Raw genomic sequence first — 15,210 nt, 5'->3', positions numbered from 1 at the left:
ATGTTGAGATAAAGAATCACTTTCTGAATGATTGGCTGATGGTGTCTCTGATCTCTGATTGGCAGGAGAGGATGACCTAGATGGTGACTCCAAAAATTTCTTGATAGCAGGATGATTAAAAACCATTGTATCACATGTCTTTGATCCCTGCAAAAATGAAAGCAAACAAAACAAACTTTTAATCAAATCCATCAAAAGTGGTAAAATTTTAATTTTTCCAAAACCCTTATCTATTTAGGGGTCATGCTTAAAATCCTTCAAAATCTGCCCACACCCAGAAAATGAAGTCCAAACTCCTTAATGTCGTCTGAGCCAACAAGAGCTAGAAAGTGATAATTATGTGAAGGTCCTAACACTAAAAAGCTAAAGGTGCAAGTTCTCTGAAGCTAAATGAAAAATAGAGATAAATACATAGTAACATATGGAAAGTAAGATTTGACTTAAAAAAAAAAATAAGCCTCACACTGCTTTAACATAAACACATCAACTGCTCTAAATAAAATGTTCCTGTAAAATATATAAATATTTTAAAAAATGTATATGTAAAATGGCTCCCACGTAGGAGTAAAATGTAGTATAGAATGCTTTAAAATGATTCATACCTACATATAAAGTTTGTCATCAGTCCAGTACTGAAGCCTGGAGTATTTTTGTGTATCTTGTTACTTGGATACAAAATACAGTGTATTCTGTTGTAATGGGATACATCTACAGTTCCTAGGAAGCCCAGCTTTTAAAAAGTGTGCAGTTAACATAATTCAGCAAGAAGAAAGGAGCCAGAGGCTAGCATTTCAAAGCAACAAAATTAATGAATCTCAATAATAAAGGGTATTTTTTTTAAAGATTTTATTTATTTATTTGAGAGAGAGAGAATGAGAGAGAGCACATGAGAGGGGGGAGGGTCAGAGGGAGAAGCAGACTCCCTGCCGAGCAGGGAGCCCGATGCGGGACTCGATCCAGGGACTCCAGGATCATGACCTGAGCCGAAGGCAGTCGCTTAACCAACTGAGCCACCCAGGCGCCCCAATAAAGGGTATTTTTTAAGCTGTGATGTATTTTGTTACAGCAAACTAAAAACAATTAAATGGCAGACCATAATAGACAAAAATACACCTAAATATCCTTGAATAAATTCTAATCAGAATATAACGGGGAAATAAAAATCAGTGCACTTCTAGACTACCAAATAACACAGTTCAGAACTGCTAACAGTTAAAAAAAAAAAGGCGGGGGGGGCGGCGCGCTGCTGCCTGGGTGGCACACTTGGTTAAGCATCCAACTCTTCATTTCAGCTCAGGTTGTGATCTCAGGGTCATGAGATCAAGCCCCATGTTGGGCTCCCCACTCAGCACGGAGTCTGCTGGAGTTTCTCTCTCCCTCTGCTCCCCATCCCTACCGTGCCCTCACTCACACACTCTAATAATAAATAAATTTTAAAAACAACAACAACAACAAAACATTAAACGGACAACCAGCTCTTCAAACAGAGTAGCTACAAGTCCCATGTCACGCAGATGCTAGCTTGTAATGTCCATCTTATTGGATCCAATAGCAAGCCATGTAACAGATAACAGTAAAATCTGCCCTGGGTTGAAGAGTGTCTCCCAAAAATTCATGTCCACCCCAAACCTGTGAATGTGACTTTATTTGGAAATAGGGTCTTTGCAGATGTAATCAAGTTGATACTGTCATACTGGATTAGGGCTTACCTAATAAAAGGGAAATGTGGAGAGAGAGAACTGTGAAGACACACAAGAGGGAAAACATCCATGTGAAGATAGGGGCAGAAACTGGAGTGATGTAGCCACAAGCCAAGGAATGCCAAGGTTTGCCAGCAACTGCCAGAAGATAGGAGAAGGTGAGGAAGGATTCTTTCCTAGAGCCTTCAGAGAGAACATGGTCCAGCAACACCTTGATTCTGGGCTGTTAGCCTCCAGAATCAGGAGATAATAAATTCCTCTTGTTTTAAGCCAGGAAGCTAGTGGTAATTTGTTATGGTAGCTCTAAAAAATAGTTCAGACTCTAGTATGTATTAGGGAAACTCCTGTAGTAGAAGAAACAACTATCTAACATCTAAGATTAAATTCAAATAATGCTCCAGATTTCTCTAAGACAACATCGGGAGTATGACCGATGCCAGGTACCCTCAAGCAACACAGGATGACATGAAAGCCAAAACATGGTACGTCTTATCTGTAAAAACCATGGGGGACAATGCAAACCAGTATGGCATCACACCTTTCCCAGGTCTGCCACGACTCTCACTGAGCCAGTACTATCCAAGAGAATTATCTAATTCTAATTGAGAAAACTTAAGAAAAAGAAATTTTAGAATGAAAAATGAACAAAAGTTATAGGAAATTATCAAAATGTCAAACAAGAAGAAACACTTCTGTTTCAGTTCAATCCTATCCCCATTCCGTTATAAATGGAGCAATCCAGTGGCAATCACATTACCTAAGTGATAAAACTTAATATTCCAAACAGCAGGACAACCTGATTACTAGGATTCCTGATGTGATACAATATGAGGTATATAGCATCACCTGTGAAGTTATTATTGCCAAAAACCTCTAACTTTAATCAAATCTTTAGACCCAACTACCAGTTTGCAGAAAAATAGAGAGAATGAAGGAATAACCCAAGGGGGAAAAAAAAAAAAAAACCCAAAATGTAGGATATTCTATAAAGATAAATGGCCTATCTCTTTAAATAAGTCAATATTATGGGGGGGAAAGGTGAACTAGTTTAGATAAAATGAGTCTAGAGAAACCAAATAACCAAATGTAGCCCATGAACCTTGATTAGATCCTACATCAAAAAAACAGCTTTAAAAGATATTCTGGGGATGACTGGGAAAATCTGAATATGGACTGGTCATCAAATAATATCAGGAAGTCATAGAAGAATATCCTTTAGGAAATACATGATTTAAGTACTTAAGGGTGAGGTGTCATGATGCCTGGAGCTTATTTTCAAATGTTTCACAGAAAAGTAAGATAGATAAAGCAAAGATGACAAAATGTTAAGATGGTGAATCTAAGTCATGCACAAACAGGTGCTTATTTCATTTCTTCTGTGGATTTGAAATTTTTCATAGAAAGTGAGGGAAAAAAATCAGGGCTTCCTGAATAGGATATATCTACTGAAACTACAAATTGCTCTTCAGAAGGAAAATCAATCTATCTATAACTTACTCCAAAGCTGATCACAATCAAATGAAGAATAAAGCAGGTTAGAATAGGGTCTCACTCAACTTTGTATCTAACAAAGCCTAGGGACAGTGCTAAATATTAGCTGGAGAAGGACTTAATATAAAGGAAAAAATGTTGGGGTGCCTGGTGGCTAAGTCGGTTAAGTGTATGACTCTCGACTTCAGCTCAGGTCATGATCTCAGAGTCATGAGATTGAGCCCTGTGTGGGGCTCCGTGCTGGGCATGGAGCCTGCTTGATATTCTCTCTCTCCCTGTTCCTCTCCCCTTCCCCCACCCCACGCGCATGCTCCCTCTAAATAAAAAAACTAAAAATAAATAAAGGGAAAAATGATACTTAGGATTATTGACAGTTTATGTATTTTCCCAGGAAGGTAGGCTAGGTTTCTTGAATTCCAAAGGTCACTATAAGAAGTGTTTCAAAGGCAGGAATTTCACATCAACACTAATTTCCCCTTCACACAACAAATATGGATAGCCAGAAATGACTGTATAGGAGGAAGACTTACCTCAGAAACTTTCAGAAGTCCTGCAGAAGCATAGTAGTTTGCAACAATGCAGGCACGAAGTTTATCCATCATCCTTCTTGCCTCAATCAGTCGCTAAAAACAAATGTCAACTTGTTACTTTAAAAAATAGAAATGACAGTAGAGATATACATAAAAAATTCATAAAATAAGAAATACAAACGACCAAAACCTCAATTTTCTAATAATCAAAGAAAGGCAAATAAAAATGATGATCTCCACCTGTCAAATTGCAAAAGACTTTTTAAAAGAATGACAAAAGCAGGACGCCTGGGTGGCTCAGTCGGTTAAGCGTCTGCCTTCAGCTCAGGTCATGATCCCAGGGTCCTGGGATCGAGTCCCGCATCGGGCTCCTTGTTCCACGGGGAGCCTGCTTCTCCCTCTGCCTCTGCCTCTCTCTCTCTATCTCTCATGAATAAATAAAATCTTTAAAAAAAAAAAAAAAGAATGACAAAAGCCAATGTTTACAAGAGTATACAGACATGTTAATATGTATATTTATGTATATGTATGCATATTCATTGAGAAATGTCAAGCACGAGCAAAAATTATTTTTGGGGATGGAATTTCAAGTAATTTTTTTCATTATGTTTTTCTGCAATTTCATGTATAGGGGAAAAAAAAAGACATATGCCTTTTTTCCAAAATGAGAACACTCCTTTTAAAAGAACAGCAAAGGGGGAGGGGGCGCCTGCATGGCTCAGTCAGTTAAGCATCCAACTCTTGATTTCGGCTCAGGTCATGATCTCAGGGTCCTGGGACTGAGCCCCGCATGTGCATCAGGCTCCCCACTCAGTGGGGAGTCTGCTTCTCCCTCTCCCTCTCCCCCTCCCCGCTGCTGGGGAAAAAACCATGATTCTATCTCAATAGATTTTTTTGCAACAGCTTTGTTTTTTTTAATTTATCACCATTATACCTGGTCAATGACTTCAATTTCATGTTCCTTATTCTTCATTTCAAGTGCAAATTGTTCCTTGATAATAGTCTCAATCTTCTGCACAGCAGCATCTCGAGCTGCATAATGAACATAAAATAATTCAAGGTCTAATTACTCAGTGACTGTCATGATTTAAGTCAGTATGCAATAGAAGAAACCCAGGAAACAGTAACTCCTACGTGGAGAAACCTAGTGGCTGTCACTTTAACCAATGATGAAAAGTTAACATCACTAATATGGGGGCAAACTGACTTCATGTGTTTTCTGATATAATGCACTCAGAAGTCTACATCACTCTAAGGCATTCTGGCCAAAAATGCTAAATCTAATTACAGGGAACATCAAATAAACCCAAACTGAAGGACATTCTACAAAATAACTGGCTTACATGATTCAAACATTAGAGTCAAGAAAGGCAGAAAGGTTGAGGAATTAAAGAGATATGACAACAAAATGCACTGTGTGATCCTGGACTGGAGCCTAGAGAGGGGAAATAGTTATAAAATACAATACTGCGAAACTGGTAACTGAATACTGACTGGACGTCACATAATGTAATGGATGAATGTTAAAATTTCCTGCTTCTGATAATAATACTGTGATTACATAAGAGAATCTCCTTAAGAAATACACTTGTATTTGCAGGTGTCCAATTTATTTTCCAATGATTTAAAAAGAATGATGTGCATGTATACCTGCATGCAAACGTACATGTATTTGAGCGTGTGTGTGTGTGTGTGTGTGTGTGTGTGTGTGTGTGTGTCTGGGGGTGAGGAAAAAGACTTATAAATCAAATGAGGCAAAATATAAACAACTGGCAAATTAATCTGGATAAAAGACATACAAGTATTCCTTGCAATTTTTCTGCTTGGAATTATATCAAAATAAAATTACTGAACAAGAAAAAGAAATCCATTAAGATTCTGAGAGAAATATTTGGTGACCTATGAAAAACCACAGCCCTGAGGACAAAGGAAATAAAGAGACAGAGGGGAAGTAGTCTGTGACATAAGAGCAGTTCATAAGAAGGCAGGAAGCTTCCTTCCCTAGAGAAGGATCTAGCAAGCAATTCAGCAGTTCCTAATCACAACTACCTAAAAGAATGAGTAAAGAAAAGAATTCAAAAGTAAAGAAAATGCCTCTGGGGCACCTGGGTGGCTTAGTCCGTTAAGCATCTAACTGTTGATTTCGGCTCTAGTCACGATCTCAGTGTCAGGAGATCAAGCCGCACAGCAGGCTCTGCCCTAGGTGTGGAGCCTGCTTGGGATTCTCTCTGTCTCTCTCTGCCCCTCCCCACCCTCTCTGCAAAAAAAGAAAAAAAAAAAAAAGCCTCTACTCTTTTTTTAAAGATTTTATTTATTATTTATTTGAGAGACAGAGATAGTGAGAGAGAGCATGAGCAGGGAGGAGAGGGAGAAGCAGGCTCCCCACCAAGCAGGGAACCCGACACGGGGCTCAATCCCAGGACCCTGGGCTCACGACCTGAGTCAAAGGCAGACGCTTAACCAACTGAGCCACCCAGGCGCCCCCAAAAGCCTCTACTCTTGAAAGTAATATTATACTATATGATAACTGGAATTTAAATAAAAACTCAAGGGGGGGCACCTGGGTGGCACAGTCAGGTAAGCGTCTGACTCTTGGTTTCAGCTCAGATCATGATCTTAGGGTCGTGACAGTCCGGTGTCACAGTGTCTGCTTGAGATTCTCCCCTCTCCTTCTATCTCTCCCCGGGGCATGCTCTCTCTCCCTATCAAATAAATAAATCTTTAAAAAAAAAAAAAAACTTGAAATTAAAAAGCAAAAAAGAAAATGCCTCTAGGGGTGATAGAATTCAGATGATGACTACTCAAAGTAATATGCAACTCAAAATTTAAAATATCAGATACAAGGGGAAAAAAGAGCCAAATAACTGCTTGAAAACCCTGGAATTTTGGGGCATCTGGCTGGCTCAGTCAGTAGAGATATGTGACTCTTGATCTTGGAGTTGTAAGTTCAAGCCCCACATTGGGTGTAGAGATTACTTAAAAATAAAATCTTTAAAAAAGAAAAAAGAAAAACCTGGGAATTTTGCAAAATGAGCCTGTGTTTGTAATATGAAAAAAATGTTCACTCATGCTTTGGAGTATACGAAAAATTGCAGAGAAAATTTGGACCCTTTGATGACCCATGTCATTCTCTCCCTGTAAATTAACATGCCATTAAATTGGCAACTTCAAACCAATAATGGTATAAGTGAGCATTCTTGTGGATATGTCTGCATGGAGGGAAATGACTGGTTTTTGTCATTATGAAAAAAAGAGTATTTTCTAGTATTACTAGTATTTCTAGTATTACTACACACGCACACGCACACACACACACACACACACACACAGTCTGTAGAAACCAGCAGATACTCTTAGGGGAGAGGCTGAAGTCAGAGACCGTGATCACTGAAGGCAGTTTTATCTAAGCTCCTTAGAGAGAAACTCTTCTAAATTATGTCTTTCATGGAATAAATAAAAACAAAAACAATAAACAAAACAATATAAGCAAAAGGAAGCATCCTACCAAATCTACTTTGAGCAAAATTCTGAAAAATAAAAATACGGTTTGGGATTAGGCACAAGTATGGTCACCAAGAGGCAAAATAGCAAATTATCCCTCAGTAGGAAAAACTGTCCCTGCTTAGGCAGAGTATCTGGGAACTTACACTAGATTTAAACTGAAATTATTATGTTTACTACAACAATCAGTTTTCCCTCTTATTTTTATTAAAAAAGTTATGCCATCTGATGCATTTGAGTAATGGATATAAGTGTCACATTTATTTGGCTTATTATTGAAAGGGAATTATTTCCTTATAAATAAAATTATAACTGAATGAGGGGAAAGTTGCAGTGAAATGTTATTATTATCTGGAATTCAATTTGATAATTTTTGGTCCACAAAGACTTTCGGGGGGTACATATGACTTGACTGCATAGAGACACGAATTTCCCTTCACCACTTCAACTCTAGGGGCACAAATCTTTGTGAAGCTACAACACTTTATGACTTGGATGCCTTCTTTACCCAGCCGTAAGTGTAAGCTTACAAAGATTTATTATTTAAATAAACAGTAGTGAATTTCAGCAATAATTTGTTTTAAAAACTCAAATTTAGCATCTTTTCCTGAGATAGCTTAAAATATTCTGGGTAGTGGGGCACCTGGGTGGCTCAGTCGTTAAGCGTCTGCCTTCGGCTCAGGTCATGATCCCAGGGTCCTGGGATCGAGCCCCGCATCGGGCTCCCTGCTCCGCGGGAAGCCTGCTTCTCCCTCTCCCACTCCCCCTGCTTGTGTTCCCTCTCTCGCTGTCTCTCTGTCAAATAAATAAATAAAATCTTTTTAATAAATAAATAAATAAATAAAATAAAAAATAAATAAATTAAAATATTCTGGGTAGCTACAGACACATAGTTGATGATTTGCTCAACTAATTACATGATCTTGGGCAAGTAATTTAATGCCTCTGAGCCTAAACTACTAGCAGCTAAGTGCAAGGGTTAAACTAGATCACTATTTTCCAAATTTAAATCATTAGTATACCACCTTTAAGTTACTTACACCACATCTGAGAACCATATGAAACATCCAATTAACATAATTAAATAATACTTTAAAATAATTTTAGCCTTATCCTAAGCAAAAGTAGTCACAAAACTACAAGCTGGATGAGACCATATCTTTCCAAAAGACATTAATATGCCACTATTACAATAAAAAACTTTAATCCATGTACCACCCATTATCATGTACCCACACTGCATATTATAAGACTTTATGGTTATGCCTAACATACAATGACAGCTAAAACTTACAGCCAGTCTCATTATTGACACTTCCACTGTCTACTGATTGTCTTCTGGCCTTTTTCAACACACATGGTGTATTGCTATTAACAGAGCACTTAACTAATCCCTCTTCAAATTATACAAAACAGTGGAAATGCATTTTGATTTAGTTACTATAAATCTTATAAGGAAGCATATCTCAATAAAGAAATAATTTCCTAAAGCAGGTGAAGTTTTACCTGAATTCTCAATTGCTTTATGACGCTTATTTGGAAGGGCCACAGATATATCCTCATAATCAGGGTCGGTTTCTTTGATTGTTCGCTTGATTCCAGACATGATGACATTTGTTTTTCACTGTGAAGTAATAATAAATAAATAATCAAACAATGCTCGATGCTAGTACTTATAAATATATGTGTACACATAAACAAAGAAAATAAATATTACATAATACCGAACTCTCAAAGTCTCTGTATAAACATGTACATATTCCTGTTAAAGTAAAAAGCATAACTAACTTCAAAAGTTTAGTAAAAACAGGGGCGCCTGGGTGGCTCAGTTGGTTAAGCGTCCCAACTCTTGATTTCAACTCAGGTCATTATCTCAGGGTCGTGAGACTGAGCCAGGTGTCGGGCTCCCCACTCATCAGGGAGTCTGCTTGAGATTCTCTCTCCTTCTCCCTCTATCACTCACCCCCCACCCACTGCATGCACATACTCGCTAATAAATAAATTAAAAAAAAAAGTTTACTAAAAACAAAAACAAAGCCATCATCATCTGTCAGAAAGTGTAGGTTTCCCTTTCAAGAAAAAATCCTTTAACAAGGCAGCACATCACTCAGACTTTTCAAGAGGAGCCAGGCTTTCACAGAAGGGGACTTATAAGGAAAGGAAAGAAACCAGACTTTGATGAAAACATGGTAAAGCTCAAATAGCACCTTGGAATTCACAATGCATCCAGCATATTACAAAACATAAGCAATACATATAGTTAAGCTCTTAATAAATAATTTATCATACAAATCCCCTTTCTGGTACTTACACAGTACCTGATACATAACAGGTGCTCAATAAATATTACTGTTACTGATCACTTATCATTACTCATAATAAATCCAAATCACAGACATATTAAGCAAGTTTGCAATATAGTAAACAAGTCCTTATATACAGGTCTTCGAATAAAACAATCCCATAAATCTTCTAGATCAGTACTGTCCTGATATATTAGCAACTACTCATATGTGGCTATTTAAAGTTAATTAAATTTTTTAAAAATTAAAAATAAAAAAATAAAGCTAATTCAAAATTCAGTTCCTTTCTTCCACATTTCGATTTTTCTTTTTTTAATTTTATTTATTTATTTTTGAGAGAGAGAGAGAGAGAGAAAACACGAGCAGGGGGGAGGGGCAGAGGGAGAAGCAGACTCCCCACCAAGCAGAGAGCCCAATGTAGGACTTGATCCCAGGACCCTGGGATCATGACCTGAGCCGAAGGCAGAAGCTTAACCGACTGAGCCACCCAGGTGCTCCACATTTCAATTTTTCAATGTCAGAAATAGCCACATTTCAAGTGCTCAACAGCCATCAGTGGCTAGTAGCTATTATATTGGAGAGCGCAGATACAGAACATTTATAACATTGCAAAAAGTTCTACTGGACACTGTTCATCTTCCAAACTGTTTCATTGAGCACTTATTAATATTCCACGAATTAGTTTAGGAAATGCTGCCCAAACCAGAACTGTCCAAAAGACATATAATGTGAGCCATGTATGGAACTTAAAATTCTCTAGCAGCCACATTAAAAAAAGGAATAAAAGGAGCACCTGGCTGGCTAAGTCAGTAGAGCAGGCAACTTTTGATCTCAGGATCATGAGATTGAACTCCGCACTGGGCGCAGAGATACTTTGGGGAAAAAAAAAAAGGAATGGGTGAAATTAATTTTAATAATATTTTTACTTAACCAATGTACCCAAAATATTATCATTCCAACAATGTAATCAATATGAACAAATTAGCAATATAATATTTTACATTCTTATCTCTGTGCTAAGTCTCTAAAATTCAGTGTATATTTTACACTTAGAGCACATCTCAATTTGGACCAGCCACACTTCAAAGGCTCAGTAACCACCTGTGGCTAGTGACTCCCTTACTGGGCAGCGAGGGCCTACCGATACAGTATACAGATAAGCCAGGCTCAGGGTAGTTACATAAATTGTCCCTTAGAGCATTAATCTATGACACAGAAAACACAAGAAGAGCTCCCTGATTTCCAAACCTCTGTTCTACCACTAATGGTTATTTACCTAACCAAAGGCAAAAATATACAGTACATATTTACTGAGGTGATTAAAATTTTAAAGTAAAATTAATTAAAAAAATGTTAACTCAAAAATATTTTTTATTCAAAGTTAAAAAAGAAGTAACAATTTAAAAGTTTCTTGGCTTAGTCCAGTTTTATCACCCATCCCAGAGACAGGCTCACATGATTCAGCTGGGAAAGCGACCCATTATGTAATGATAGATATTTAAATCCTAGATCTAAGAGATCATTTTTTCCTGTTACTGCGACCTTGTGTAATAAGCTCAAAAATGTTCTAAAAACTCCAGCATTTATAGACATCCAGAATCAAGCCATTTAATGTTTCTTCACCATCATTACATACCTGCTATAATTTAGAATATAAATGAGTCTTTACTTTTGTAGAGGCCCTGAATCCAACTGTTATTTTCTGTTTCTAAAGCTTATAAAAAGTTAAGAGTAATGGGACACCTGGCTGGCTGAGTTGGTAGAGCATGCGACTCTTCATCTCGGGTTGTGAGTTCAAGTCCTACGTTGGGTGTAGAGCTTACTAAAAATAAGATAAAAAATAAAATAAAATAAATTTTTTTAAAGTGAGAGTAAGGTCTTGCCTTCTCTATTTGGTTTGCAACTAGTTTTAGACAATGTGAAAAAATCTTGGGCCATTAGATAAAGAATACATTCTTAAAAAAAAAAAATCAACACACTTCATTCTTTCTTCTTTAATGCAGATGGGAAAAAACATACCTCCTATTCTCTGATAAACCTAGAATCAGAGGTAGACACATCCTAGTAGATCTCCAAATCTGTTTCTGTGCCACACCATTTCCTCGGTGACCCTGTCTCCTACAGCTTGCCAGAATCTTATGGGATTATCTGTAAAGATGAGTGAGTCCAGCATCACCTTCACTCATCTATTTCATGGTCCTCATCATCTGAATATTCTCCTCCTACCTCCCTAGAGTAGCTCCTCTCCAGGAAGGCTGGGATCTTTGAAGAAAAGAGTATTTTATTTCACCCTCATTTAAGGGATAAAGCAAAACTCTCCTTTGCTCTTTTTGCTCTAAAACTAGGGAAACAAAGAGGAAAAAAAGAGAAGGATTTGGTTGTAGAGGGGTTGGAGTAGGTAAGGAAGAAACCACCAATGAGTTAACTTGTGCTGCCAAGGTCATTCATAATTCATGCAGCCCTTGTAATAAAGCTTTTCCTGTCATCTTTGGGCACAGATTTGTGCTTCTGATAAACATGTTTAGGAAGATTTAGATCTATACTGTGACTTTTTAATAACTCACGTCTGCTTCTGTCTAGCAAGAACAATATCAAAGTATACACATGCCACATTCAAGTATACGCCAGCTAAGGCTAGGAACAACTGCTGGGGCATGCTCTCCTCATGATGTAATGAATAAGGGAATGGAATGTGTAACAAATGACGTGTGGTCATGTTAAGTTTCAGATTCTTGTCTGACTTTGAGATTTATGGAAAGAAAATATAAACAGTTGCTAGATTATTGTCAGATTCAACTTTGAAACAAAATGTCCTATTAATCCTCTAGGTTTTGAATCAGATGAAACAAAAGAATACAGAGATGGTAAATGCTAACTGCTTAAAAAAAAAAAAAAGTCTGTTACTGTTTATAATTAGTCTGTGAGAAAGGATTTTCCCCACACCATGGGACCAAATCCATATTCAAAAACATATGTAATGCTGATTCCTCTAATTTAAAATACTTATGTCATTTAAACAGACTCACTATAAAAAATAAATGGCTTGAGGCACCTGGCTGGCTCAGTCAGTGGAGTGTATGACTCTTGATCTTGGGGTTGTGAGTTCAAGCCCCACACTGGGGACGGAGACTACTCAAAAAAAAAAAAATATATATATATATAAAAGTAAACACTGTTCTGGTGGTGATGACCTCTCCATGTGTAAGAACATCCCCTCACAAAGGACCTCTTGCACTGGTCCCCTGGCAGAGGAGGAGAGGAAGCACGAGAAGAAGCGCCTGGTGCAGAGCCCTACCTCCTACTTCATGGACATGAAGCACCCAGGATGCTACAAAATCACCTGTTCAGCCATGCACAAACAGTTTTGTGTGTTGGCTGCTCCACTGTCCCCTGCCAGTCTACAGGAGAAAAACAAGGCTTACAGAAGGATGCTCCTTCAGACGGAAGCAGCACTAAAAGCATCCTGAACCAAGATGAGTGGGAAACCATCCCAATAAACACATTTTGGATTCAAAAAAAAGAAAGAAAGAAAGAAAGAAACATTGTCAGAGCACCAGCCTGGCTCAGTCAGTAGGGCATGTGACTCATGATCCTGGGGTTGTCAGTTCAAGCCCCATACTGGGTGTGGAGCTCAAGTATAAAAAAAAAAAAGAAAAGAAAAACTACATATTGTCAATTTAAACTCAAAAAGTACATTTTCCCTTATATTATATGTAAGAAAGCAAAATTACCCTATCATACCCATTCAAGTAACATAAACAAGTCAGAGTTTTTGAAAAAAGTTAAAGTCCAAAAGCAAACAAAACCTTGTAGAGTTCTATACTTTGAAATAAACCTCAAGAAAAAAATAATTTTAAAAGGAAATTGTATAAATAAAAACACAATTATAGGGACACCTGGGTGGCTCAGTCAGTTAAGAGTCCCACTCTTCATTTCAGCTCAGGTCGTGATCTTGGGGTCCTGATGTTGAGCCCCACAGCTGACCGGCTCCATGCTCAGCATGTCCGCCTGTCCCTCTCCCCGTGCTCCTCTCCCAGCTCGCGCACACGCAATGCTCTCTCTCTCTCTCCCTGCCCCTCTAAAATAAATAAATAAATCTTAAAAAAACAAACAAGAAAAACCAACTCATCTTGGTAAGCAAAAGAAGCCAGACTCAAAGAGTACATACATGAATGATTCCATTTATATGAAGTTCTAGGACAGACAAATTATGGTGAAAGGAAAAAAGAATAGTTTAGGTACTGACGATGAGGACAGACTGGGAAGAAGAATAAAAAAACTTCCTGGGGTGAGAGGAAATTTTTTATCTTAAGGGTGCATTTCACATAGGCAATTGTGAAAACTTCTCCAACTGTACACTTAAAATCTGTACATTTCACTGAATTAAATTACACTTCAATTTACACAAGGACTATAAGGATATTTATCTAATCATGTTATCCCCTGCTCAAAATCTGCCCATGGCCTGCCCTAACACTTAAGAATAAAATCACACTCCTTAACATGTCCTACAAGATCTTACATGAATTGGGCCCTGCCTCCCTCACCATCCTTAATCAATTAAGATCCGGACACAGTGGTTTTTTCTATTCTTCAAATACACCTCAATCTTTCCTTAGGGTTTTGGTTTTGTTTGTTTTTAAGTAAGCTCTATGCTCAACATGGGGCTTGAACTCACACCCCCAAAATCAAGAGTCATATGCTCTACCAACCGAGCCAGCCAGGTGCCCCTACTTAGGGTTTTTGGACTTAAGGTTCCCTCTACCTGGAATGCTCTTTCCCCAGAGTAGCTTTACTAGATCCCACCTCAAATGTCTACCTTATCAAAGAAGGCTTTCCCTATTAATACTATCCAACATAGCTTTCCCTATCTTCCCCTCCAAAGTTCCTGGAAGCTCTCAATAAATTATTTGTTGAATAAATAAATGAAGGGATAACTTAAATATATGCCAAAATATAAATACCCACAGGGAACATAACTACTAACTTACGATAACTTTTATCACTCCTAATACTTATAAATCTGTTTGATATTACTACATATTCAAAAGGATTATAGCTAAATGTTTAAAAAAAAGGGTGGTCAAAGTTTGTGGGTTTTTAAATTTTTTTTTTAAGTAGGTTGCACAGTGGAATCCAACGCAGGGCTTGAACTCACGACCCTTGAGACCAAGACCTGAGTTGAAATCAAGAGTCAGATGCTTAAAGGGCTGAGCCACCCAGATGCTCTGGGATGTGTAAAGTTATTAAACACAGACACATGCAGATGAAAAGATAGCTGGCATGGCATTAATAATAAACAGGATAATTTAACAAAAAAAATTTTAATAAAGGTTATGTTACTATTAAAGGATACAGGGGGGCCTAGGTGGCTTAGTCTGTTAAGCGTCTGCCTTCCACTCAGGTCATGATCCCCGGGTCCTGGGATCGAGCCCCACGTCAGGCTCCCTGCTCAGCAGACAGGCTGCTTCTTCCTCTCCCTCTACCTGCTGCTCTATTTGTGCTCTCTCTGTCAAATAAATAAAATCTTTAATAAATAAATAAACAAACAAACAAACAAAGGATACAATCACAAAGATATGCCATAAATTAGACATCAAACAAGATGTCAAAACGTACAAAATAAACCAGAAATACAAGAAAATTTTAAGGAAATCACAATCATTACAGGGGAGTTTTTGAACA

General features: G+C 37.8%; 1 protein-coding gene across 1 annotated transcript in view; it reads right to left on the bottom strand.

The window, feature by feature from the left end:
• The window catches only part of YEATS2 (YEATS domain containing 2), a 102,456-nt gene that overhangs the window by 74,205 nt on the left and 13,041 nt on the right, over positions 1–15,210 (bottom strand). The window contains exons 2-5 of the mRNA XM_081813494.1: positions 8,729–8,846; positions 4,656–4,753; positions 3,722–3,814; positions 3–147 (exon numbers count right to left, since the gene is read on the bottom strand). Coding sequence (XP_081669620.1) covers positions 3–147; positions 3,722–3,814; positions 4,656–4,753; positions 8,729–8,828 — 436 coding nt within the window. The 5' untranslated portion in view covers positions 8,829–8,846. The remainder of the gene's footprint in view (positions 1–2; positions 148–3,721; positions 3,815–4,655; positions 4,754–8,728; positions 8,847–15,210) is intronic.

Source organism: Leptonychotes weddellii, chromosome 1 (genome assembly GCF_054177405.1).
Source record: "Leptonychotes weddellii isolate Sample4059 chromosome 1, ASM5417740v2, whole genome shotgun sequence".
In the NCBI taxonomy this organism is placed as follows: Eukaryota; Metazoa; Chordata; class Mammalia; order Carnivora; family Phocidae; genus Leptonychotes; species Leptonychotes weddellii.
This window is presented reverse-complemented; position numbering and strand designations above follow the sequence as displayed.